Consider the following 27,969-nt stretch of genomic DNA (forward strand, 5'->3'; position numbering starts at 1 on the left):
TTCGGCACGCATCAAACGATTTTGCAATGCTGTTAATCACCTGTGAAATTACGATCAGATGTGTACTGATTATAGTAGTCTACACTCAAGTCGTGGAAGATAGGTTCGGAATGCGCCAACGTCAATAAATAGAAGCTCTACGTTTTGGTGACGTTCGCGGAAGGTCGCGCGTCACGAGAAGTCATGCTGAGTAGCGCATGCGTGGCCCGCGAAGACAATAACTCATACAACGCTTCACAAATAGCGGGTGATTTTTTATTACACGCTTATAAAACACGGGCCAATGCGAACTGTAATAGGCCCACATAATTCGACGGAGAGGCATACGCGGTTCCGATGTTCTAATCAAAATTTATGCATTCGCCTAATGCAGTAATGTGTCTAACGAGTTATCTGTATCAGGGATAATGTATGGGCAATTGGGCAATGAAAAAACCACTATATGGTCACCTCACGGAACCAGATCATATTGAACGAAGATATACTCGTCGGTTGATAAAGCAATAGTCATAAAGTTAGTTGATCGAGGAGAATGCTAATAATGTTATTAAAAACTGCTAATCGAGGCGCATTTTAGGCGGAGATCATAAAGTTAGCTGATCCGGAAGAATGATAATCGTGTGATTAAAGACTGTTAATCGCGAGGCAAAAAGCGGGAAAAGGCTTCGCGCGATGATTACTAGAAGTGTCCCGAGTTTTTAATTAAGTGGAGTTAGCTATTGCATCATAATGCGAAACCGCGGTTTTGGCTGTCAGTTGTCAATTTGTTGAATGAAACAGCACGCTGCTGATAAAGATACTGCGATTAAAATTATCATCATCGCGAAATGAAAGTCGTGCGTCATCATTTATCATTAATGTCAGTGAAGAGACGGATTATAGAATATTGATAGATATATCGCTCTGCCATGGTGGGTGGATAGTTCGTTGATTGTTTAGTGAAGCCATCGCCTAGGAGACAATCATCACGGTCATTATCGGAAAGATTTGCGCGTAGCAATGTCACGTAGTGTACGCAGTTTTAATAGTTACGGTTTGTTAAATAATGAGATTAAAACTGACGTTATGCGCTCCGATCAACCAAGTTCCTTAATCCTGGGCTGTCAAATCATGATGAACACGATAATCGACTTTATCGATGATCCAACTTTATGATCTCTTCCCCCAATGAGTGCCTTTGTCGCATCGCATAATATACTGCTTGTGCTGGGAATATTGCATCCAGTAGGTTTTCAGACACTTTGTCATTCGCTGAAACCAACCATACCGTGGTCGTGGGGATGTTTTCAACTCACGCAAACTCATCGTACATCACTATTAAAATGAAAAAAAAACATGCGAATATGCGCTCAACATGATACTGTAATTACGTTATGTCTGTGAGACATAAGATTGTATAATGTATATACGGTCAATGATAAGAAATTAGTTGAGAACAGATTGTAGCTATGGGATCTGGGAATATCCAACATTTGAGCAAGAATAAAGGCATCCTGGGATTTTTTAGTCTATATGCACTATGTAGGCAACATAGCGTAGCGATTGTGATACACTCCAGAGCTCCACAGAAATAGTATCCTAAGAGATGAGAATTGCAAAGATGATCAAAACGTCGTTGGATCTCTGTTCCTTTGGAGGGATAGGGATTTTTCATCATGGGCTTTTTGGTGCCTCCGGGCCGCTATTTCCATTCCAATGAAGACAATACCGTTACCGATCGCGGTAGCAGCAATGAGGTACATCTGTGACAACAATCCCATATTGTTGTTGATAATAATTGATTCGAATTGATTTTCGCATGAAACTTGGATGAATATCATATATACATACATAGTTGACAAATAATATTCTAAACCTGAACCAATGGCAAATGGAACAACCGTACAAGTACATGCATCTATCCTCGGGAACTTTACTACCCAAGCAATTGAATCCGCTCCCTGGCATCAAGTGGCGTTGCTCTTAGGCCTTCTATTACTTTCAAGTCACACTACAAATCTTTTTCCTGCGCTATACCGATGTATATCGGAAAACTATACCTTACCACCAATGTTCCCTCTAAGCTGCGCGCGTGCGCAAATGCGCAGTACTGAATCGGTCTCCGCGCACAGAAAATCTTGGCCGCGCACAAAAAATCCGAAGTGATGACTTTTTTTTTAATCGTTGCGCGCTGTTGTCCAAGGCACCGCGCAGGCGCTGAGACTCGAGAAAAATGAGAGGAAACATTGCCAGGGGTAAATAGTGCTATCGCTGAAGTCTGAAACCGAGGTAAGCCTGCAGCCCGCAAAGGTAAATATTGCGCTCTGCGAAGCAATGAGAATTTGCAATCGTGTGCGCCTCACGAAACAGATTTTTTTTTAAAATGATATCGTACGCGTGAGCGATACTGATATCATTTCAATAGCGCATTCCTTGTGGGAATGGCGATATAAAATGGTGTAACGAAGTTGTAAATAACAATGGGCTTTAGCTCGAAGTTAAACTACGAGAAACTAACGAATAGTCTTGTCCGCGTGGCATGATTGTTATGTAAGATTTACTTTACAATTGCATGTCGCGAATTTTTGAAGTCATCACTTCCATCAGGCAAATCTGATCACGTATGGTGATATAGGGTAATATGCAGAATATGCAAGTACAAGCACTAATATTGTTGAAAAAATCCATCCCTTTGCAAACGTTGATCAGGAAATGCAGCAACTATATGCACTTTAAGGCGTTGCGTTGGATCAGCTTCTCAGCAGCATAAATTTGTGATTTTATTCGATTGGTTTGAACGGGTATCTTCTGTAGATAAGGTCATACGGTGATCTTGTTCTTGCTTCAATCAGACTTGAATATTCGTATCATTATATCTGACTGTATGTCTTGAAAGTAATGAGTGCGTTGCCGGTATCAAGACGTCACATCAGTGTTTTAACGCGATAGGCCTACATCGATCGCATGTATTGATTTCGGGTGCGTTCTCGTGCGTGTATGTCTGTCTTCTAGTAATCCATAGTATATCAACATACGTACATTGATTAATTGTGACGTCACACGTAGTCGCACAGCATTACGATTCGCCGTATATAGTAATTGCGGTTACATGCGTCCATTTGTGTCGCTATAAGTGTTTTAGCTAGCTGCTTGCCGGTGGGCCAACGTTGAGTGAATACTCACTAATTCTGCTTAGCACTGTTTCTACTGACCGCTTTTAATGATGGCAAAACGAATGGGTGGTTTCTCATCCCCCCACCAAGCCAAATTGACAAAGAGCTGTGATTCGTTTAAAATAGAATGGTTGTCGGAGCACGTGAAAACGGAAGACAAAACTATAAAATTAGGTGAGATTTTTTCTTTCTCGAGCGAGAAAGGTCTAATGTGCAAAATATGCCGAGAAGCCAAAATACCAAACGAGTTTTCGGATGGTAAAATGTGGAAAGCATGGAGGCTGGATTACCTTAAGCGTCACATTAAGCACAAAACCCACGTGAAAGCGGTCGGAATCGTAAGAAGGTGCAAGATGAGAATTGGAATCGGTACATTACTGACTGAGAGCATCAACGATCGAGAGAAGAGGAGCGAGCTGTCACTCGTGAAGAAATCCAACCCCGAGCAAGTTAAGGTTCTCGTCGACAATGTTCTCCTAGCCATAAACATGAATACTTCTATGCTGTCAGTTCAACAAATTCACGATCACATGGCAAAGTATGTGAGTGTTCCAGAGAGCTGGCGAAGCAAAAATTATGCCTTTGAGTTTGTGAATTCTATCAATCAAATAGTGCAGAATGAGACAATGTGCAAACTTAGAAATGCACATTGGCACACTCTGATCGTGGATGAGAGCACATACATAACAGTGCACAAAATGCTAGTGCTTTACATTAAATATAGAGAGGAAAATGAGGTCGACTACAAAACTGTGTTTGGAGGCATTTCCCAGCTGACTGGATGCACCGCTCGCGATATTGTGCAGGCAATAACTCAGTTTTACGCCAAGCATAAATTAGACATGCAGAGAATGGTGATGCTGACCTCCGACGGTGCCTCAGTAATGTTGGGAAAGCACACCGGAGTTGCAGCGTTATTAAAGCAGCAAATACCACATCTAACAGAACAGCACTGTGTTGCCCATAGAGAAGACTTGGCCATTGTTGATGCATGGAAAGACGTCCCTGCGATGCGTGACTTGGAAACGTTTCTTAGAACGGTGTATTCCACTTTCTCTAGATCCACTGTAAAAAAGGGGAAATTGGAAGACCTATCGAAGATTCTTGATGAGGATTCGCTGTCATTCAAACCTCTGAACGAAGTACGGTGGCATTCGCGGCACCAAGCTGTGAAGGCTGTTCTGAGGAACTACACAGTTCTCGAAGAATACTGCAGGAGAGAATCATCCAGTAATTAAAGAGATCCAGTGACAAAATACTGTTACAAAAAGCTGACGGATTCAAAATTCAAGTTTATTCTCACTGCTCTGGGAGATGTTTTGGATGACCTGGCACAACTGTGTCTTTCTTTTCAAAAACGCAATCTGACTGTGATGGAGGGACACTGCCTTGCAAGAGCAAAGATTGAGAAGCTGCGTTCTCAGTATCTGAAAGAAGGAAAGGTTATCAAGTGGAGTGACCGCGTCAAAGAGGTGATGAGGGCTGGGTCAGCTGAAGTCATAGATACCGACGCGATTATTTGTTTTATTCGTAATCTTTGCGATCACTTGGATGCTCGATTTCCAGAGAATGAATTGAAGGAGTGGTCTGCATTGGACTGTGAGGCATTGAGTTCAGATATCAGTTCTGACTTCGAGTACGGAGCAGCACACATTGCCATATTAACAAAGAAGTATGAGGACATTTTCCACCAGCCAAATTCTATGGAGGCCATTCACGATGAATGTCCTGATTTCAAATATGTTATGAAGCAAAAATTGAAACAAGGATCGATCGGAACATTTTCCGATATGGTGGCTGCGACACTAAAATGTGAGGAGCTGAAGCACGTCTCACAGCTTGTGGATATTTGTGCTACATTTCAAGCATCCAGTGCGGATTGCGAAAGAGGCTTTAGTTTAATGAATCGGATCAAAACAGCATCGAGAAATCGTCTTCAAGTGACTCATTTGGACCAGCTGATGCGCATAAAGTCAAAACTGAATACAGACGATGCCATTGACCTGGACAATGTATACAACAGGGGTGGGCAAACTACGGCCCGCGGGCCGCATGCGGCCCGCAACACCGTTCTGTGCGGCCCGCGAGAGTCTAAAGAAACTTTTTTAATTATTGATAAAATGCGTACTAAAGATCGAATTAATGAAGGGACTTGATTAAACTATTTCTCAGTATATTTCACCATGATAATTCTAAAACAGTGGTTCTCAAACTGGGGCGCGTAAAAGCATCAGAAGTGGGACGCCAAGCTGAGCTCAACTGAAAAAATTTTTCGCGCTCCGCGCGATTTCCCAACAATTTCATAATTGTTGCTCTGTATTTGGCCTGAATTTCACATTTAAAAATCTTTAGTCCATAGTCATAACCTTCCATGCCATCAAACTATCCGTTAGGTTTGTTAGCAACCTCGTTGCGTTTTGTGATAAGACAATAAGGGGGCGCGAAATCTTTTACCATCGTAAGGGGGGGGGGGGGGGGGGGCGTGTCTTAAAAAGTTTGAGAACCACTGTTCTAAGGTAGATACTTCCTATATTCTTTTTTATGTTTAATTTCTGGCGCGACAGCCCAATCTCAAGGCCCACACAGTTTGAAAGGTTTCAACTGCTAAACATCACAGAAATCCTGAACGAGAATGACATAAATCGGAACACGAGTGGGATTTCAGATTGGCCACTCCAGTTTTAATTATTTCAGTAATGTGCTTATAAAAACCGATTCGCGCGTGTCTTGGGTAGATTCGTTCTATGTATACGTAGAATTGGAGCATTTAAATTTTATCTACACATAGTAGAAGCGTGTTTGCAGCTAACATGTAAGCCGTTTCCATGCACAGGTTTCGTTAGCAGAGTGACCATATATTGGTTTCTGTGAGCATTGTGTGTCCTGGAACTGAACCAAAAGTGAAATTAGTAAATCTATGAGCATGAACAGATCGCTGCTCACAGTTTTAAATTTCAATCTTGTTCTAAGAATCGGGACAACCGACCTTCCTCTCTATAGTCTTGACAAATTGGTTATTGAGGTCGACCAGCCTATGAAATCTCGCCACTATCTTTCTGACGCTGGTACGATATCATCAAAGCAATGTTTGGTTTGTTTTAAATAGACACATATATTATCTCCATGTCCTCGCTATCTAATCAAATACCAATATTGCGTTTTGGTTTATAATCCCATTTTATATACTGCGGCCCGCGAATGATTTCAGATGTTGAATGCGGCCCGCGAGCTCAAAAGTTTGCCCACCCCTGGTATACAACCATTGGAGAGCTGAAAAGGACAGACGGGAAAATAAGGATTAAATGTAAAGGGAGACTGCGATCTAGATACGACGGGGTCCTAAATTTGAGATAAATTTGTGAATAATTTTGGAAGCACTCATTTTTTTCAGAAAGGCACCGCACTCGAACTGAAGCCAAAACACCCTCAAAATACGCGCCACAGCACACGTGCGATATCCACGATGTCTAGATTTATCGTTATTGCGCATGAATGCGTCTTAGCCCTTTGCGATCCCACAGATTCGCACGTGTGCTATGGTGCATATCCTGAAAATATTTCAGTTACAGCCCAAACGCGGTGGCTTTCTGAAAAAAAATGCCCTCAATGGCCAAGCGTCAAGTCAAAACCACATCATGTTCAGAGCGCAGTTCCCCTTCTTCACTCATAATGAGATTATTTGGTGCCATGCAATAGAACTAAATGTAAATGTTGTACTGTGATTCTATCAATAAATCATGTGACTTGAATGGATACACGCACGTCTGGTTTTAAGCACAGGACCGTAACTACCGCACCCAGACCACCCGAGCTCGAAGGGGCCGCAAATTATTGAAATCAAATCGTGAATTAACATAAATCATGGAGTATGTTTTTGGAAATTTATGCAACTTTTTCAAAGAAGAAATACCAATTTGAAATGGTGTACGTCTTTTAGTTTAGTACGTTTGGGCGATTTCAATATCTTTTGACATAGCAGATTGGAGGTCACGAAATAGCATCAAGTAAGTAAGTCATTATACCAACGGGTAGGCCTACGCCCGAAGATATTCAATTATTATTTAGGGGTCCTACCTTTTCCAACACATCTCACTCAATCAGGTTAACCGGTAAATCTGATTACGTGAGCAGAGATAGGATCAAAATTGATAGCAATATTTACGCAAATTCCCGATGATATTGACCGATTTGGTCATGAATTATAGATAAAATTTCGCGCGTTCAGCCGGAACGCCCACTAAACGAAGACCGAACATAGATGACTAGTAGCAGCGAAAAGCGTGTAGGCCGAGGGGGGTCTGGGGGGCGAAGCCCCCCAGAAGTTTGGTTTATCACCCTATAGGGGACCTGGTTGCGCACTGCTGTCCAAGGGCCTGCGCAGTGAGTTGGCGTATTTGCGCAGACTCATGAAAAATTAGAGGGAACATTGCTTACCACATAAAACGGGGATGTCTCAAATATCACTCCAGCCACTGGCATAGTAATCATAGAATCCAATCCAGCGCTGAACAAGAACACAAACATGTATTTTCCGGATACGTCGGTAACTCGGCTCGCCCACGTTACACCTTTACAAAAATAAAATCGAAATCCGTTAACTCCCTGCGATTTTATAGTAGAACATCATCACATAGCTATGATCAGCAAATAAGAAAACCTTCATTTTACAAAGTGCTACTGGCACAGTTTTCGTGTCGGTCATATTGAGGATATATATTTGGACCTTTTAAACTGCAAAGTTTGCAACTGTATTTTTAAAAATCGGAGATAGTTTCACGGCACAACGATTATACTCAGACAGGGCCTTGCAACGCAATGAATGAATGATTGAAAGAACCCGCTAATATATTTTGTAAATCGAAGCGTTGTTTGCTGCCTACAACAGATCGCGCTATACATACCTGTAGGATAAAATGTTGCTACCGAGAGACCGAAAAAGAAAGTAGATATCCAAATAACCAATGGGATATTTTGGCCGAATATGCACATCGCAGCCTGCAACACAATGCATAGGTAGAATGCCGATGCCGATGCCTGAGCTGCATTTAAAACTGAAAGTTATACCATTGCTGCGACGATAAGCAATATTCCACATGCGATAATTGTCCTTGGCTTGATGTATTTGGAATATACAATAGCAGTGAATCTGGATACGGTGTAACCGACATAATACATAAAGTTAAGCCGCCCTGCTTGGGTAACCTGTCAATACAATACGTTGTCCATGTCCAGATTTTCAATACCGTGAAAAAGGCGTATCATTAGGTTATACTCACAGTAAATCCAATACCCATGCAATAAGCTACTGCGTAGATGTAATTTGCATATGTTGCCTCGAGAGCGACGCTCAGAAAGTAATAAGCCGCCAATGGTAAGATAACCGGCCACACATCTTTTATAGGTTCTTCATATTTGCCGCCCAAGCGGTCTTCCCCTCTCATTTTGATGCGGCCGCCGAGTCCCACAGCCCAGAAGTAGAAAAGAGGCAGCGAGACGAGCACCGAGAAGAGTCCCACGATAAGATAACTCCATGCTACTGGATTGACATATTCTGGACGATGAGACACGTATTACCGGCGTTTTAAAGTGATGATTGAATGGACTCGCATGTATATTAGCCTATATATACTCAGAGGTGGTCACTGGTCAGTAACGAAGTACTTCTACTTTTTGGAAGTACTCAAGTAGTTTTCCTCTACTTCTGGTTCTTACTCAAGTAGATCTGATTTTCTCTACTTCTACTTCGTAATATTTTGTGATCTACTTACTCATCCGCGTCAGCGGTGTCTTACAAAAGCCTAGAGGTGGGCCGTGCTATAAGTCGGCAGTTACGGAAACTAAGAAGAATATCGGCCTGGTGTAAATGACCATAGTAGTCGACAAACACCATATGAATACCCCAAAAACAAACAAACTTACTTACTTTTCGCTATTTTCAATTTGTCAAGTAGAAGTAGTTTAATCCCCCAATACGAAAGATAGCCTGAGAAATTTCGGGGCTGTTTTCACGGAGTACCAACAATTATTATTCATAAAAGTCAAGTAAAGCCAGAAATTTGGCCAACCATAACGTTTGAAACTAACGTTTCGCAATCTAGCAATTACCTATCCTATCGTTATCTTGCAGCCTATGACGTGTCCTGCTAATCTGGAAAATCCGGCTTTTTGGAACGTTACACCTGTTTTAGCAGATCACCTTTGAAGCTTTATGGACAAAAGACATGAAATAGATTTTCCGCTTTTTGGAAGTGGTATTTGTATTTCACTTTCAATTCCGAGTATGATACTCGGAGTATCATACTTTGAGTTCTAATTACTTTCAGTTCTTTTGTCTGCAGAACATACATGTTGAAGCATAAAAGCAAGTGTAGTAATGCCTCTATTTTCCGAAAATAAAGCTACACTAAATATAAATTTTTCGATCCACAATATTTGTGTACTAATTTGAACAGCTTCTTGGAGGTACAGAACTTCAATATACAATTGAAAATGTTCGGGTTCATTTCAATATGAATATACTATTGAATTGTATGCTAATTTATATACAATATTTGTATACTAATCGCGCAAAGTGTTGAAACCGTATCCGATGCAGCTTCTACGTATTGCTTTTCGCCTAAACTTGGAGCCTTATAATATGAGGTAGGGCGCCATGTCATGATATTCTCTAAAATGGAGTCTTCTAGTAAACAAAGGGTTAATATCGCATTTTCATGTCAATACTATAATTTGCATCCCATCATGCGAAAGAATGCTTATTCTGTCGGAAATTGATACCTCCTGGGATGCATCAATACGAATCAAGCTCTCCGCACCTTCCGCATAGCTCAATTTACAGTTTTTGACAGTCCATGCGAACGAATTGCGACTGTTTTCTAAACTACTTACTTACTTGAGTAGATTTAGAGTCAGTCAATTGTACTTCTACTTCAAGTAGTTTTAGGTGGCTTATGGAAGAAGTACTTCTACTCGTACTTGAGTAGATTTTTTCATCGCTACTTCTACTTTTACTTGAGTAGCTTTCTTGACTACTTTGACCACCTAATCGGGTTCATTTCAATATGAATATACTATAGTATTCAATTGCATCTTGAAGTTCTGTACCTCCAAGAATATCTTTATATACTACGTATTTATTATATAATATAGTATATCTACAATAGTGCCTTGGATACTGAATCTATACGTTACGTTCAGGCGTTTCTCTATAAGCTATTGAATCGAAGCTACAGAAAAATGCATGGAAGTATATAGTAGGGTACATTTTGCTAGAGCCATAAACAGGTGAGAGCAGACTTGTACAGACTACTGGATTTTTAAAATGTACAACTATAGAACCAGAACAAGAACTACTCACTATTCAAAATGCGGAACTAGAACTAGTGCAAGAACTAATCAATTTTCAAAATCCGAACTTTTAGAACTAGAACTATTCACTTCTCAGAATCCGCAACTAGAACTAGAACTACTGAAAAACCAGCAATGAGTGGACCGCCAACTAACTAGATTGGTAGTCTTTACAAGTCTTGGTGTGAGACCATACCTGTACTGAATTAGAACATTCTGACAACGTATTTTGGCCTATCAGTTATACCGGCTTCGAATCGGATCGTTGATGAACCGTTTCCATACAAGTCTATTAGCGACGTAGGTAGGACGGTTGTTTCGATACTGGACGGTATGCAATCTGGATCAGAGTTTCCTGCTTGATCGGCCTCTTCCAAAAATGGAGTAGCTGGAAATGGCCAATTATTATTCAATTATTTATTATGGGTGTGCCTACCGCAAATACTATTTCATTCAAATCCGAATTTTTCGACGGCAATAATCCCACTTCCACTGGTTGGAATTGAGCAAAATTTGGTGTGCGGGCTTAAATTAGGTAACCTAACAATTTTATCAAGTAGCCAGTACAATTTGAGAAAAAACGTCATTTTTGAACACCCCTGATATACAATTCACTTACCTATCAATGGAGCAATCAATGATCCAAGGCTAATACCAAAATGGAACGATTGAATGAATGGTCCCACACTGTCCTCGTCCCAAATTCTCAGGTAAAGCGTTTGCATGGCTGGGAAAAATCAGATTGTGATTCGCTGGTCATAGCGACGAAGCTTCGTAATGTTATATTGTACCTCCGTCAGAGTAGGAAAACACGAAACCTGATACAAAGTAGGAAGCTAAGAAACCAACGAAGCTGTTGCACCAAGGCGTTAGCGTTGTCATGATTCCAATCAGTAACATACACGGACCTGATGACAAAAGAGAAGCAAACGATTACAACAAAACAACAGATAAAAACTATTGGGCAGGGTGCTTCGATACTGAATCGAGTATTAGGCCTCGAGCCGAGTTGAGTATTCGCGTATTACTAATTATGACGTCACAAAAGTATGAATCATGCGGAAAGTTATAATAATATATGCCGCTTGTGCGACCGCTAAGAATATAACGATAATTGAAGACAAGTTGGTATTTTATCGGCCATACCTATTTCATTGCAGTTGGTGACAACGCTGTGGGTTTGCTTGTTTGTTTGTGGTATTCATGGTGCGTGTCGACTACCATGGTCATTGGTCATTTACACCAGGTCGATTTTCTGCATTTTTGATTCCGTGCCGACTTGTAGCACGGCCCACTTGTGGGCTTTTTGTAAGACACCGCTTATACGCGGATCACGTGGCGATGAGGAGGAGCCTAGATAAACCTCCAACACTTGAGTAGGAATTCTGGAGTGGACCTCGGTCGGACTCGGACCCGTGGTTGCAGAAATTAATGAACCAGATTTTTGGACAGTCATTTTGATTGGAGCGCAATGGACAGTTCGTTATTATGTATGCCAGAAAATTGGAATTAAGTCCTTCTTCCAAAGACTTTGTGGCCATGGGTTGAGAATGCAGCAATCTATAGTCCGATTTGGTATTACAATGAGCATGCGGGTTCGAGGTCGACTTAAGTGTTGGAGGTTTATCTACAGGCTCCTCCACGTCATCTCATCTGATCCACGTAAATGGTGTCTTAAATATGTCTAGAAGTGGGCCGTGCTACGGCAGCTATACTGAATTAAATTAAAGAATATCGGCCTGGTGTAAATGACCATCTCAGTGGAAAAACACCATGAATACCACAAAACAACAACAACTACGCACTGTGAGTTGAATAACGTTTTCATTAGTTCTCATATCTCATGGTGGTTCGCACAATGAAATTTTGATGAAAAGTGGGTCGCGAAATAAAAAAGGTTGGGAGGCACTGCACTAGAGTGCGTAGCTTTTACTAAATTATATACTACGTTTTTCCTATATGCTGCGATATACGACCGATGGAGGTTTACAGCCTTCCACGATGGAAAATAGCATCAAACTGATAATTCTCGTTGACAAATTGAATCTTAGTGACAAGGAGCGTATGATTCCACCACTCGAAAACATCATTTTTTGCTACTAGACTCGAATCATTAGAATTGTTACTCGATTCAGATTCGAGTATTCGAATCATTGTGACGTCAAAAGAAAATTGAGAAATATCCGCAGTTGATCAACCGGTTCATCGAAAATCTACCTGTTGCCGATAACGGATTAAAACTCTTGAATTTGTATACTGTAAAAGAGTACGCTGCCGCCCCCATCATCATTCCAACTGCTCGCAACGTAAACATGAATGCAATCTGAGACACGTCCACTGAATACAGTTCCGTAAGGTATAAAAGGGTTGGTCCAGGAATGGAAAGGTACATTCCCTAGAAATGAATATGAGCAAGTATATTTTGGGTGATATTTCAATGAAAATTATGGTACACGTCGGAAAATTCATTTTAAAGTTATAACCACAGGTGGTCAAAGTATTTCCACTCAAGTACAATTACAATTAGATGTAGGGGGTCTCATATACTTTGAGTATAGTTAATCTGAGGTGGCTACATCCGGAATTGCAAGACATTCTCGACTAACGCAAAGTGACTAATGGCAGTACAAATAGATGATAAAAGATTAATTTATGATTACACGGGGGATATTTCACGCGGTTTTCATGACAATTTCACACATGTACTATAAATTACAGTAGGCCCTCATCGCCGACCTCACTGCAGTCGCAGTGACTTGAAAAGCCCAGTCACAGTGGGCCGAGCTATAAGTCGGTAGCAAAAAGAGACGATGATGGAGCGAGCGTGACAGAGACTGCCTGAAGAGAGTGCCTGAGAGAGTGCAAGAACATTCAAGAGACGAAGAAATGCATTCATTGTACTGTATAACTTGTAATGCCGTGGAGCACAAAGCCTTAGACAGGCAATAAGCACCACCGATGTGAATCGTAATAATAATAATAATAATAATTGCAGTAGGCTATAGTTAAAAAAAGAAACCCCTGAACCAGGTATAGTGAAAGTGTAAGTAGACTCACCTTGTATACTTGAGTACACCAAAAAAAGTATACTTCTTTACACGCAATGTTCACTCTAATTTTTGACTAGTCTGAGCGCACTCATCAACTCACTGCGCGGTGCATTGGACAAGAGTGCGTAACGACTAAAAAAGGCCATCACTTTGATTGGACTGCCGAATTACACACTTTTCTCGTTATTTTTTGGTGTTGACTAATAAAAAAAAGGTCATCACTTCGGGTTTCTTGTGCGCAGCTTAGATTTTCTGTGCGCAGAGACCGTGTCAGCACTGCGCAATTCCGCACGCGGTGTACGTGATTCGTTAAAGTGAGACATAGCAGCGGTCGACAAACTATATAGTCATTGTCTATAGTCAAACTGTGGAACTAATTAATCCGATGCGCCTATGGTTTTCTCATTCAAAACCACAAAGAAATACATAAATGCCCAGCACTAAGGCAGTTGTAACGTTTGTGCAAGCTGATGTCTTTATTGCACTAAATAGCGTCGCTGTCCCATAGTTTTCTAATCCTGCTTGGAGGAGTTAGCCAATTTCTTGGATTTCGCTCTTGCGTCATGTGTACGACGGTGTACGTCAGTGAAAGTTCGTGGAATTATTCCCCTTCTACTCAAGTATTATCAATAACCACTTTGTAAATCAAACGCGCGTTGTGATATACTGAAATGTAATTGGCGCTCGGTGATACTGCGACTTTGTAATATGATGAAAAGTAATTAATCAGTCATTACTAGCCTACTCACCTGCCCCATTCTCGCCAGACTTACTGCCGCGACAAAGAGAATTTTCCATAGTTTTTCAGTTTCCATATTTAAGTCACAATTTCGAGAGAGTCTTTTGTTATCACCTCCTCTATTGCCAGTCAGTTGAGACAACTTTTGCAGTCAATTCGATTGTAATTGCTCTTTCCAGACTATGCTACAGAATTCAGTCAAACGAATGCAAATCGAACAGGTGCTTCGCCATGCTCACTTTGCCGATTCTGACGAGGTCACGTCAAACGACCATACGTACCGCATATCCGTTTTAGCGAGGTTAATGAACAATATTCTGAGCCGGCAATATAGATTCGTTCATTGAAATTTCGAAGGCGTCGTAAACGGATCAGATCAAATAAATTCGCCAAAACAATGAACAGGATTTACTAAATTTTCAACTTTTCCAACGCAGGTCCAAATTGGCACGACCAAATCAAAGTTTAGTCTATATAGCCATGAATAAATGATGATCGAGGGATAGCTCGACACACCCCTGAAGATTTCTGTTTCTCCATGTCCTTTATACGCTATGGCGACTGAATGTTTGATTGGCAGACTTCCCCAAGACGTTTCGGCACCCTATATCGTCTCTACTGTGGGACTCGACTTTATCGACTCCACCCAGTAAGTGTTTTCGCAACTCGAACTCCGACTTCAACGATTGTTGCTCTATTTTTCTGACTACGATTCCATCCGGAGAAAATCTAGCAAAACTCGTGCTCCTGAATGATAATGTTGCATAATGTGTATGCAGTATGCGCTATGGCACTGTCGGACTTTACCATACTAAATCAGACCCATGAACTATATATAGTCTGCTTATCATCGGACACAAGCAAAACACTGAACATTACAATAGCGCTGATCAAGTAGCCTTGATAATAAGCATATGAAACTGGTTCTGGTAGAACTAATACGATATCTACAGTATAGGCTCCGTATAGTTTAACTCTATTCACTTCCACAATAAAGAATGTGAAGTAAAATTAAACGGGAATGTAAAAGCATGGTGGTATAAGTCTAAATCAGTGGTTCCCAACCTGTGGTACGCGTACCATTAGTGGTACACGAAGATCTTCCAGGTGGTACGCGAGTAGATTCTGTTTTTTTTTCGATCGAAGGGAGTTATTAGTTCAGGCGGGTTGATTTTGAGTTTTTTGAAGCCGTCGTCTCACGCTATTCCATGCTTCTAATTTTCCCGTTATACGTGAGAATGCGAGCAAGGATTTTCATCCCTAGTGACTATCAAGTCGAAGAAACGAAACCGACTTGTCGCGCCCATACATGACTTTCGATGCGCTGTGAGCAAACGTATATACCCCGTATCGACCAGCTAGTGGAAAATAAACAAATGCAGCCATCGCATTAAATAAATTGACTTTTGTTGTGTGTTTTTATTTTATTATGTTGTTTTTCTTGTGACTCGTGGTGAAAAAACTATTCCATACATCCCATCAACCCTGGCTGATAATGCCTGGTTCAGGAGTGCTAAATTCAAATTGCATCGCGGGCCGGATCCAAGTCATGAAATCGCTCGCGGGCCGAACCACTCCACGGAATCCAAAATGTTGCCTCGTGCTATTGCTTCTCGCTGGAATACTTTATTATCAAGCATATTATCAAGCATATATAGATAATACACGGGTCGCAGGGGTTTCATTCAGGCGAGTCGCAACGCCATTATTTGCGAACAATGAAATTGGCGAAAATACGATGATTGTCCGGTTGAATACAGAAGATCCGCTAAAACAGTGCCATTACCGGCGATACAAGCAGACATATTTCTATGTTCCCTTTGCTTTAGTCATAATCTGGCGTTAGCCCTGCCTATGCGTTGTGATGAATACAAGATATTTAACTGTCAACGCGGACGTTGTAATTTGGTTCATTACTGTGGATGTTATGGATAATATAATATTTTTCAATCTACTCAGAATTGCTTCGCGGGCAGGATAAAATCGTCTGGCGGGCCGGATCCGGCCCACGGGCCGAATGTTTGACACCCCTGGCCTAGTTTAATGGAATTTGTTACTACACCTCGCATAGGTCAAACACGTGATTATGACGTCATAAATAGTGGAAACGCGCGTAACTTCTGTAGAATTTTAGGTGGTACGCGAGCACTGCATAAAACCTCGAAATGGTACGTGGGTGGGAAAAGGTTGGGAACCACTGGTCTAAATAATGACGTATTTGGTAAGGATGAAATTTTTCCTCATGTCACATACACGTTAAAATAGTTATTGCAGAAAATTGTCACAATACCAAAAAAAATGCAATTGATGGCGTACTTCGAAATTCTCTCGCGTATACCCCAGTTTGAGAACCCCTGGATATTAGAGTATACGATGTGAATTATTATGTGTAGCCAACAGCATCGATTTAGAATAACCCAATGGACACACGAAACGACATGACTTTACCGAAAACGTCTCTAACCAATGATAAAGCGGATTCCCTCCTTTCACTTCAGAATAGCGTGAACGCATAAATACATTTTCCATCACTGGGACCCTATTTTGAACCGGGCCCTTGATAATTCACTCCACCGCTACCGCTATATTTTTTTTATGTATGTGAACTCTCGATCATAAGAAATTCATTGCGAAAGGATTGAAGTAGTAAGGCATTCCCGGTGATGATGATCACAATTTAGTTGAATCCTTGAACTGATCACGTTCGCTCGTCAGTAACTTCTTGTCGATATGTCTTTTGGCCGCTATTTCCATTCCGATGAACACGATACCGATCCCAATGGTGGCGGCAGTAACGAGGTACATCTGCGAAAATATGTAGTTCTTGCTTTTACAAAAAGTAGATGTAGCCGATAACGCAAACTGATATATATTTCATGGCGAGAAATGGTACGGTTGATATACAATATACATGTATGATCCGGATTATAGTACGGTAATATTTTATATATTTGTTTCGCATAAATAATATCTGTAGCTATATGCAAATGATGGAAGATATTGGGGTGGAAAATCTGACACCACATATCAATTGAGTATGTATTTCAGTCCCTCTTCGTTACGCGACTGGCTACAACCATATAGGGTTACCATACGTCCCATTTTAAGGGGATTTGTCCTCTTTTTTTTTCGCAAAATTGAAAGTGTCCTCGGAGGACGCCTAAAATGTCCTCATTTTGGGGAATTTGTCCTCAGTCCAAGTATCAAAATGCCATGAAAAAGTCGACTTCTAGGCAGAAAATTGTAGAAAAGTGGGTAATGCGAGATTCGATCAAACTTTTTTTTTAGTCAACACTCAAATTTTGGTAGAAAAAGTTTTCTTAGTCGGTACTAGACCTTTCAGAATTTTTGAAAAGTGTCCTCTTTTTCAGATCTCAGAATATGGTAACCCTATACAACCAACGGGTATGTTTGCTTTGCCGAGCATTCAAATGGATTTCCGATTCCTGTTTAGACCAGCACTCTCATTTCTATGACTTTTATATTTTTGAATAAAAAAGACAGGCTCAAGCACTGCCTTACCACATAAAACGGAGATATTTCAAATATAACTCCAGCGGCAGGCAACGTCACCATAGAATCCAATCCGGCGCTGAACATGAATACGAACATGTATTTCCCAGATATGTCGGTAACGCGGCTCGCCCATGTCACACCTACATTAATGTAAAATGAAATGTAAACGAAATAATAAAAGGTTTCCACGGAGTGGAAAAACAACGCCGTGGATACTACCTTGCGTAACAATATTTCTTAGGCAACATATCCACGGAAAGCCACTCACTTACGAGACAGACATTCCTAATCAGATTTGGACGCCACGATAGTAAAATGGAACCGAAACCCAATCGAACAGCGCGTGCACAATATGTTGTGCAATGTGCAATTGTGCAAGCATCTATGAGTTGATATTGTCGTACGAAAAATGCTACTTGCCCGTTGGATAAAATATTGCGACGGACAGACCGAAAAACAGAGTAGAAATCCAAATAACCAATGGAATGTATTGACCGAATATGCTCATCACAACCTGCAGCAAGCAAAATGAAAAATACAGATATTGTATTGATTAGAATAGGCTAATACTATTTTGAACGGTCAGGAATGACTCACCATAACACAGGTTCATACCCGCTCGTAAGAATTGTTCGAACGTACAAAAGTAGGGCTGGGCACAATGATTCGAGTACTCGAATCTGAATCGAGTATTAATTTTAATGATCGAGTCGAGCAGTAAAAGACGATTTTTTCGAGTACTAAAATTATACGCTCTTCGCAACTGAAGGTTTATTTACTAACAAGAATTGTAGTTTTGATACTATTTTCCACTGAGGGTGAGGATGCCTTGAAACCTTGATATGCCGTGTCGCAGCATACGAGACATGGTACAAAGCTACGAATGTTACTGGAAATAACATATTTCCGATGTCATTTTCATCCCAAAACATTGTCAAGAAGTGCAATGAAATCGGTATGGTCGAAAAATACCAACGTATCTTAAATCTGGCGGATGACAGGCATTATCTTCTTTGTGGTGACATAAAAGGTGAATATTTGAATTTAAACATAGTACATTCTGTTGTGACGTCATAATGAGTGATACTCGAATACTCGACTCGAAGCGTAATACTCGATTTTGCGCAGCACTATACACAACCATACAACTACACAACTGCACAGTACACATAGGCCCACTGACCAGTAAACAAAGAGAAGTCGGAGTTCACTGAATGGCCATTTGAGTGTAATTATTAAGTTCAGATATATGAGGAATATTCGGAAGTAATCCGAGCCATAGCGGCATAGACCCAGCATTATAAAGACGATTCATGATGAATGTGATTCAGAAAGCAATACCATCGCCGCGACAATGAGCAATATTCCATATGTAATAATTGTCCTTGGCTTGAAATAGTTAGAATATACAATTGCAGCCAGCCTTGAAATGGTGTAACCGGCCCAAAAGACAAAGTTAAGCCTCCCTGCTTGAGTAACCTGCAAATACAACACGTTGTTCGGAAATTCAATTACGCGTATAAAGTGTATTACGTCATGCTCACGGTGAATCCAATATCCATGCAATACGCTACTGCGTAGATATAATTGGCATATGTTGCCTCTAGGGCGTCGTTTAAAAAGTAAAAAGCCCCCAATAAGACAATTATTGGCCACACATCCTTGATGGGTTCTTCATTTAGGCCGCCCTGACTGTCACCGCCTTTCATTTGAATGCGGCCGACGAGCCCAACAACCCAGAAGTAGAAATGGGGCAGTGAAGCGATCACCGAGAAGACTCCCACGATTAGATAACTCCATGCTACTGGATTGACATACTCTGGAAGATGAAAACACATCAACATTTCTGAACAGGGACTTTAAAAATGGGGAATAGGCTATCTTGCAAGGCACGTTACATTAATGTGCGTACAACCCGACACTACACTGTGCTTCCCAAAGTAATCCTAGGATGTCCAATGTCCACGTCCAATTGTCCATTCTCCATACATATGAACTAAACAAAAGAGAATAAGAAAAAGTCTGCAGGAAGCTATAGCATCTAGATTGACGACCGACAAGATACCCGCAACTTCATAGGAGTAGCCACGGGTGCCCCAACCTCCCTCCAAGTTTTCGGATTGGGCATTGTTACGTCATATGTTTTATTTACGTCACAATTGATACGTTACGCAGAGTCATTGTCAAAACAATTTCGCACTTTCCCTCCCTCCCTTTATCGATCCCTCAAAAATTTTCATCATGGATGGATGCGCCTATGCGCCCCTCCTTCAAGATTGACAATAAATATATCGGATTTTTATGTACCATTTACCAGTTTCATATGCAGCTGTTGTTGTGCCATTACTATACAATTCCGTTAGCACCGTTGGCGAAATGATGGTTGTTTCAATACCGGAAGGTACACAACCGGGATCCGAGTCTCCAGCCTGATTGGCCGCTTCCAAAAAAGGAGTAGCTAGAAGAAAGTAATGCGAAATTAGACATAGCGAAACGGTTTATGTTCTCGCAACCTATTTGCAAAGCCGAAATACAAATACATAACTGAGCGTGTATCTGTATATAACTACCCAAAAATATTACGCACCTATCAATGGAGTCACCAAACCTCCAAAACTTATACCAAAATGAAACGATTGAATGAATGGTCCAACACTGTCCTCGTCCCAAATTCTCAAGTAAAGCGTTTGCATGGCTGAGAAAATCAGATACCGATCAGAGATTACGCAAATCCTACTGGGATATAGGCTTATTGCACCTGCATCTGTGTAGGAAAACATGAAACCAGACACAAAATTTGAGGCTAAAAAACCGGCGAAGGTGTTGTACCAAGGCGTTAGACTTGTCATCAGTCCAAGCAGTAATGATCCGGGACCTGGTAGCAATATACAAGCATAGTAATTAGGTGCGGAAGAGTCTATTTATTATGCGCAACGCGCATATATACCAAACTGGATCTGATTGCGATTGTGAGTTTCAGACATTGTGATAATAATAACATTCTACAAAATTGTGGGCGTACAAGCCGCCTCTATAATAAGTACAAATTTGAGGGATATAAAATTTTGTGCTGGATTAAAAACGAATAAATGTTTCGTATATAGGACAGTCCAGGTTCAACACATATTTCATGGATTGCCCAAATGAACAAAAACCGATATCATTAATGAACTAAATGCGTATACAATACATACCGATGGCGGATAAGGGATTGAAATTCTTGAATTTATATATTATGAAAGAGTACGCTGCAGCTCCAATCATCATTCCTAGTGATCTCAATGTAAACATGAGTGACACTCGAGATACATCCACTGAATACAGTTCGGTGAGGTACAGCAGCGTTGGTCCGGCAATCGAAAGGTACATTCCCTAGAAAATGCCTTGAATGTAAATGAATACTTTATGATATTTGTATGGAGATGATGATATCTGGTCTGCGTAAAACTTATTTCGATGTTATATAATACGTCATTCTTCATTACACTACAGACGCAATGGTCACCAAACTATCGCGCGCACGACAATCAACTGATGCAGTCAGTCGTGTGTTTCCTCGCGGAGAGAATATATTTATGTTGTTTATGGTTAGGAAGAATATGTTTATCGAAAGATAATTTAGAATTTTCTGACATTCTTGATACTATGCCATGTAGGCTGTGTCCCATGTTTCGACATTAATTAAAAGATGCTCACTTCTCAGAGGCGAAGAACTTAGTAGTAGTCCATTTCTAAATTTACCTATAATCTAGGGTTACCATATAGTTTGGAAATCTAAAAAGAGGACACTTTTTCAGAAATTTGAGACTTGCAAAACCGGAGAAGAATTCTCAAAAATCGCTGAATTTTTCCCACTTTGTGATCGGTTGACTGGAAAATAAAAATAAAAAAAAAATAAAAAAAGGTCAACTTTCACGCTCAGAGCCCAAAATACCGTTTCTTCCTCCACATTGCCGGGTGGTTGACTAAAAATAAAAAAGGTCAACTTTTCGCCCAACCGGAGCGTCACTTCTGTGCTAATTTACGGCATATCACTCGCATTTTGCTCTAAATATGACCTAAATTTTCAAAAAAGAGGACAAAATATCAAAAAAGAGGACAAAAGGGCGTCCTCCGAGGACACTTCACACACACCTCACTCAGCTCTACCTGTAAATCTGATTACGTGAGCAGAGAGAGGATAAAATTGATAGCAATATGTATGCAATTCCCGATCATATTGACCGATTCAATCATAACTTATAGAACTTCGCGCGTGCAGGCGAGAAAGGCTGAGTCAGCTAACGGCCCCCAAGATGATAAGCAGCGATAAACAGTGCCCAACCAGAAGTTTGGTTTATCATCATATGGGGGGCCCAAGACCAACGTTTTTTTGGGGGTGGGGGTGGGGTGGGGGGCTGACGAAGTGCTGTTACGGCCCTGGTTGTATAAACCACCATTTTAAACAAAGGCCCCATAGTTGTGTAAATACTTGAAAAAACATGAAGTATGAGCCTACTGACGATTTACATCCGATATAGCCGACGTATACGATATGAAATGGTTGGAGCTCAGAAATAGTCGGCTCAACAGCTATATTACGTATAGTTGCGTGTCTTATATCGCATTGTACATTGTGTCTGTCTTGTACGGATGAAAATATAATATGACGAAGATCGAATATTGATATTGATAGATCATTGGTACCGAAGGAATGTTCTAATGATGATGACTGCCGACCGTAAAAATGCTGCATTACAATGTCGCATTGGTTAAGAATATTTCTGGTCCGTATATGACAGGGGTTGGCTTGGAAGCCTATTTCGTCAAATGAGCTATATTTATCCTATACTCTATTTTCAATTGACAATCGACTTATGACGTCACAATTGAATACTCGTGACGTAATGACTTGAAGAAGAAAAAACAACAACAACAACAACAACAACAACAAATAAACCTGTTTGAAATTGATTTTGCTGTAAATGCAACCCTAGCTATAGTCGGCTGTAGTCTATTTTCCTTATTTTCATGTCTTCATGCATTGTCCACAAAAGCTTAATCCTCCGGGTACGATCCCTGCTTCAGTAAGTGGTGATGATCAATCGATGCAAGTAGCCTACGCTCATTAAACAATGCACTGCTCACTGCATATGGTGCATGTGAATATTGATCAGTGCATCATTATTATATATAATAATGATATAAAATGAGCCACTCTAACTCACCTGGCCAATTCTCACCAGAGTTACTGATATCACGAAGAAAATTTTCCATAACTTTTCAGCGTCCATTACCAAGTCACAGCCAACTCCCAGAGGTCAGCTGGCGGCCTCTATATCGCAAGTCAGTGTGGTGGACTTATGTACCCAATCCGCCAACTAAACATTTGCTTTACGGTGCGTGAGCGCGTTGATATCGATGAATGGACCGAAGTTGTAACTGTTATTTCAGACTGTCGCATATTACTCCGTCGATGAGAAAACCAATCAACATCAAAATGCTTCACTGTGCGTGTGCATAGTCAGCATACGCAATCTTCCGATGAGGCAACGCCGAATATTGTGAACAACTGAACAGTGAACAATTGAACAATGAACATGCGTCCGGCTACGCCACCAAGGGTCAAGCTAAAGCTTGCATATTATGCACAATGCACGATTTTGAGTACTGCAACTGTGAAATAGAGACGATATTCATAACCAGGGTCGACAACCTTTCCTGATCTTCGGATCGCGGTTTCGAAATGAATTGATATAGCCAACCGCTCAACCGGCAGTAACACATATGTTCCCAAAGAGAGACTGCCATGTAAGTTTTTTCAATTTTGATTTTGACCACTATGTAAAATTATATGAACTTTTCGCGGACCAACGAAGTTCTCGTGGACCGGCACAAACCAACAGCCCTGTTCTAAACAATTGTAGAGTAGGCTACTCATCATCCTTATTTATTATTATTTAATTAAATCAATACGCCAGATGATTGCGATATAATGAAACGAGAGGTGGGTGCGGGTGCCGAAACGACTTGGCGTAGTCTTTTAATCAGACACCCACACCTAGCACAGGGGTGGCCAAACTGCGGCCGTACAAGGAAATTTGCATGGCCGTGGATACGTAATTCAATTAGTATGTGTCAGCGGCCGTCAACATGCAATTTAAATTTACGAATTGACTCCCGATTTCTTGAGATGATTTTAACTGATCTTTAAATTTTCATCGCGTAGCGTGCGATTCAATGTGACGTCATTTTTGGATTTCAATATGTAGTAAAGGCCTTTCGCAGAAGGTTGGACACTATTTGGCTACTATTAATTCATAAACTAGGCTAGTATGGTACACATAATACAATACATTCGGTGGTCATTATTTCCATCCGCTCAAGACACACAATGCGTATCGTGTACGTACAACGCAAGACACGATGTAATGAACACGAAGATGTCGACACCACGACGTACGGCCCATCATTTTGTTTCGTTGTAGTTGGTCGCGGATCATTATCATTTCGCATATAATGCTACAGCAGTAGGCCTACAATACATTCATTGATAAGAATATTCGTCCTGAAAGTTCAGGCAGGAGCTCGCATGCTTCAATGCACGCAAAACAACACCGCATCACGTGAGTCACATATTTCACATATCAATGATATCACATTGGCTCAACCTGTTTTAAATCTTATGTTCAGTTTCGGTGCAGGATTACGACATGGCATGTCTTGATCAAGACGATACGGGCAAACCAAAAAAAATGAGAAGATCCAAGAAAGGACGGAAAGATGAAGAATTGACATCAACTGCAACGACGATGAACGGTTCAAACGAAACGAAACGAAAGAAAAAACGGAAGACCAGTGTGTCCGAATCTGATGATGAAATATGTTCCAAGAAATTAAAAGAAGACAACGCTACAGAAAAGCAGTCAAAAATAGACCATTGTCTTCCAGATCCCGCTACTGAGAATATGAAGTCATCAACTGACGAAGCCAAGGTTAAGCGTAAAAATAAAAAGAAGAAAACGGTAACTTCTGAACCATCCGAGAATAAGGAAAAACATCTGAAACGAAAAGCGCGAGATAGCGCCGTAGAAGAGTTAGATGTTACCAATCAATTAGTGGATTCTGATCACGCTAATGATGCACCAGTTATGCTCAAAAAGAAGAAAAAATCATCAAAGAAACATCGTGAGGAGACCAAGGAAAATGAAGAAACACCCATAATAGCTGAAAAGAAGCGGCTCGGCAAAAAGACAATTTTCAAATCTGAGAATACTGTTACAGAAACCGACTCTGCTGATATAAATTCATCGCTGCCAGATGCAGTCAGTGATGAGAGTTGCGAAGATACAAATATGAAAAAAAAATTGAAGAAAAGGAAATCAAAGATTAAAGAAACGTCTGATGATACGGTACTTTTAACGCCGCCGGAAAGCATTCCAAAGAAAAAGAAAAAAAAGCGTAAGGTCACCGAACCGGACTCAAATTCAACAACCCTAGAGGAACCTGTGTCGTGTGATGTTGAAAGTGTCGGCGACGTCGCCATTAATCAGGTGAAGGAAAAAAAGAAAAAATCAAGTTTGTATTGTTTGCTTTGCTTTATGATATCTCATTGTAATATTTAATGACCTTGCACCAATTCATAACTAAATCTTTTCCGTTTTTCGGCGTCGATGGCAACGCAGTTGACATCAGGACTCAGGAGCACCACCATTTTATCAATAATTGCATGATCAGTAGCCATACTGTAAGATATGACTCATAAACAGGACATTGTGTGGCTCAATAGCAAATCCATCACTAGAGCAAGTTTTTGAAACTTTTGCAACTCTTTTTTACAGCTTCCGGCAGCTTCCTAAATACTCAAAAGTCATGTAGTGTGGTGTTTTAAGCTGTTTGGAGGAATCTTGTATTGCAACTTTTCTCCATATTTGTCTTGCCACTTCTTCGATTTTTCATGCCACTTTTTTTCGATTTTTCTTGCAACTAACTTTTTACTAGAAATATTGGACACTATATGTAAATATATGATATAATAATATATAAATATATTGCTAAATATATAATATAATATAATAATATATATATATATAATATAAATATATTGCTCGATTATTTAACTGTCGTTTAAATTTTAGGTCCTTTCTGATTAGACTTATATTCATGTCAATTACAATTATATTTTCATTGGGTCAACTTTTTCAGGCTATTGATTTTGTTGAAGTTGCAAATACAGACTTTTGCTACAGTACCTTGCATACGGATCGATCCGAGTATCTCATACCCAAATAATTTCACGGAACTTCTCCATAAATGCAACTTTTTACTGCAACTTTTGTGAAAAATGAATGCAACTTTCCGCGGATTTGACTGCAACAAAAACTTGCCCGAGTTTTTAGCAATGCTGAGCATGGGGACAGCCAAGACCCAAGTATTAACCGGAAATAAACTATTGCTTGTTCAACATGATCTAAAATAATTTTGCATGTGTCTACCGTGAATATGATGTACGGTAACGTGTTGAGCGCTACTTCAAAGAATTCTCGTTTTTGTTATGGCGGCTGTGGTGTGAAGAATAATTCAAAAATCATCAAGTGTACAAATTGAATACTCGTAAAACTTGACTTACAAATTTACTCCAATTATTGTGCCTGGCCTTACTAACTCAACAGTACATTGACATAAAGAGAAAATTTGTCACCGAAGTGATCTAGTTGTTTTTATCATTGTGGTTTGTTAGCAAATCAGCTGACATGCATCCATGGTCTTGACAGTGTCTCTGCACCATTGTGTTTTCTATTCACATTGCTAGCCATCTCAGCTCAAATCAAGCTGGATAACGTTAATCGATGTATAATTTTCTACGCCACCACCAATTCTCCCTTGGTATTTGGCATTCAAGATGTAACTTTACTATAAACCACACTACTTAGTTGTAATAATTGGCACATCTTGGTGGGTACCGTAATCCTAATCGTTAAAAGCGAACTTTGAACTTCTTATTGCCACAATTCAGAACCTGCTATGTCCCGTCTACCTGTCAAATTCAGATGGTCTGACGGTAATGAGTGGAAGTGAGCATGTGCCATTCTGAAATATCGGTAGCGATTTTATCAAACTTGAAACTCGCGAGTTGGTGAAGATTGAGTGTCACAGAATATGGATGATTTCGTTAAAGCTTCCAACAACAGCTTTGCTTGCACAAATCTCAATCACTGCATTTATTCCTTCTCTGGTATGTACCACATCCATCATACGCTCCAAAATGTTTCACAGAAAAAAAGAAGCGAGATGAAGATCATCTCGACAAAGTCCCTGCCGATGCTGCTGGTCCTGATGGCGACAGCCTTGGACAATGGCAAACAGCGGAGCTCTCCTCCAAATCAAAAGAGAAGTTCGCACGACTGCTAGGGGCAAGGAAATCACGCAAAACCGCTTCGCCTCTTGTTAACTTGAAAGATGGAGAGAGTGTTCTGAGCAAACTGTCTGGTGTTTGGAAGCCTCCGCCCGAGAGGACAATGTTTTGGTCTGCGTTATCCGGAGGGAAGAAGTTCTCTTCTATGGCAATGGACCGCGAGGAAACTGCCAAGCTCAATCAGTCTCTAGAGACCCAGTACACCAAAACATTGGATTTTAATTTACAAAAGCGAAAGGAGGGAAACAAAGCCAAGGGACTCGGTTTTCAGGAAGACCCGGCGAAAGGGAAGAAGCACTATATTGACATTAATAAGGTTAATTCTGTTGCGCTCGAGTGAGAATCACTGGCGTGTCAAATAAAAATGGTTTTATCAAAACGCGATCGTTAGTACCTGTGGGAGGTGTTGGGTGGAAGGTCTTTGTCGCTGACATGGCCTGATTTTGGAACTTTATAATCATGAACTAAAGTGTCAGAAATAGGGTTACCATACGTCCGCCTCAAGAAATAAAAAATTTCCAAGGATGGCCAAATGCTCTGAATAGCTTCGAGAGCTAGGTGATCGCACACCGAAGATGGCATAAATGACACAAAACATGGATTTTGACGGCAGTGTTGACTAAAAATAGGTTCAACGCAAACTCATTCTTATGTGGTAACGTGTCTTTTGGGGAGCAGACTTGGTAATATTTCATCGGCTATTATATTCCTTGGTACATATTTTAACCTTCCACATGATCCATAATCTCATAACGCCATTATGAACACGAT

At 40.6% G+C, this 27,969-nt stretch overlaps 4 protein-coding genes across 4 annotated transcripts; 2 read left to right on the plus strand and 2 right to left on the minus strand.

The window, feature by feature from the left end:
* Positions 1-250: 250 nt before the first annotated feature.
* On the minus strand, positions 251-14,552 carry LOC145455538 (sodium-dependent glucose transporter 1A-like). Its single transcript, XM_080333518.1, has 10 exons — positions 14,299-14,552; positions 12,717-12,894; positions 11,291-11,407; positions 11,119-11,226; positions 10,747-10,887; positions 8,429-8,703; positions 8,217-8,354; positions 8,054-8,147; positions 7,587-7,720; positions 251-1,742 (listed from the first exon to the last, which is right to left on the minus strand). Exons 1-10 carry the CDS (start codon positions 14,362-14,364, stop codon positions 1,605-1,607), a joined length of 1,389 nt encoding a protein of 462 aa, XP_080189644.1. The 5' UTR covers positions 14,365-14,552; the 3' UTR covers positions 251-1,604.
* Positions 2,048-5,154, plus strand: LOC145455539 (zinc finger protein 862-like). The gene has a single exon (XM_080333519.1). It carries the CDS (start codon positions 3,200-3,202, stop codon positions 4,388-4,390), a length of 1,191 nt encoding a protein of 396 aa, XP_080189645.1. The 5' UTR covers positions 2,048-3,199; the 3' UTR covers positions 4,391-5,154.
* A 2,315-nt stretch (positions 14,553-16,867) lies between the features above and the next one.
* LOC145455537 (sodium-dependent glucose transporter 1A-like) lies at positions 16,868-23,239 on the minus strand. Its single transcript, XM_080333517.1, has 10 exons — positions 23,012-23,239; positions 20,999-21,176; positions 20,563-20,679; positions 20,392-20,499; positions 20,119-20,262; positions 19,349-19,623; positions 19,146-19,283; positions 18,225-18,318; positions 17,811-17,944; positions 16,868-17,093 (listed from the first exon to the last, which is right to left on the minus strand). Exons 1-10 carry the CDS (start codon positions 23,075-23,077, stop codon positions 16,959-16,961), a joined length of 1,389 nt encoding a protein of 462 aa, XP_080189643.1. The 5' UTR covers positions 23,078-23,239; the 3' UTR covers positions 16,868-16,958.
* Positions 23,240-24,407: 1,168 nt separating this feature from the next.
* LOC145455050 (uncharacterized) lies at positions 24,408-27,577 on the plus strand. Its single transcript, XM_080333005.1, has 2 exons — positions 24,408-25,361; positions 27,060-27,577. Exons 1-2 carry the CDS (start codon positions 24,497-24,499, stop codon positions 27,536-27,538), a joined length of 1,344 nt encoding a protein of 447 aa, XP_080189131.1. The 5' UTR covers positions 24,408-24,496; the 3' UTR covers positions 27,539-27,577.
* Positions 27,578-27,969: the final 392 nt, after the last annotated feature.

This window comes from Botryllus schlosseri, chromosome 14 (genome assembly GCF_051294905.1).
Source record: "Botryllus schlosseri isolate E-star chromosome 14, Bs_hap1, whole genome shotgun sequence".
In the NCBI taxonomy this organism is placed as follows: Eukaryota; Metazoa; Chordata; class Ascidiacea; order Stolidobranchia; family Styelidae; genus Botryllus; species Botryllus schlosseri.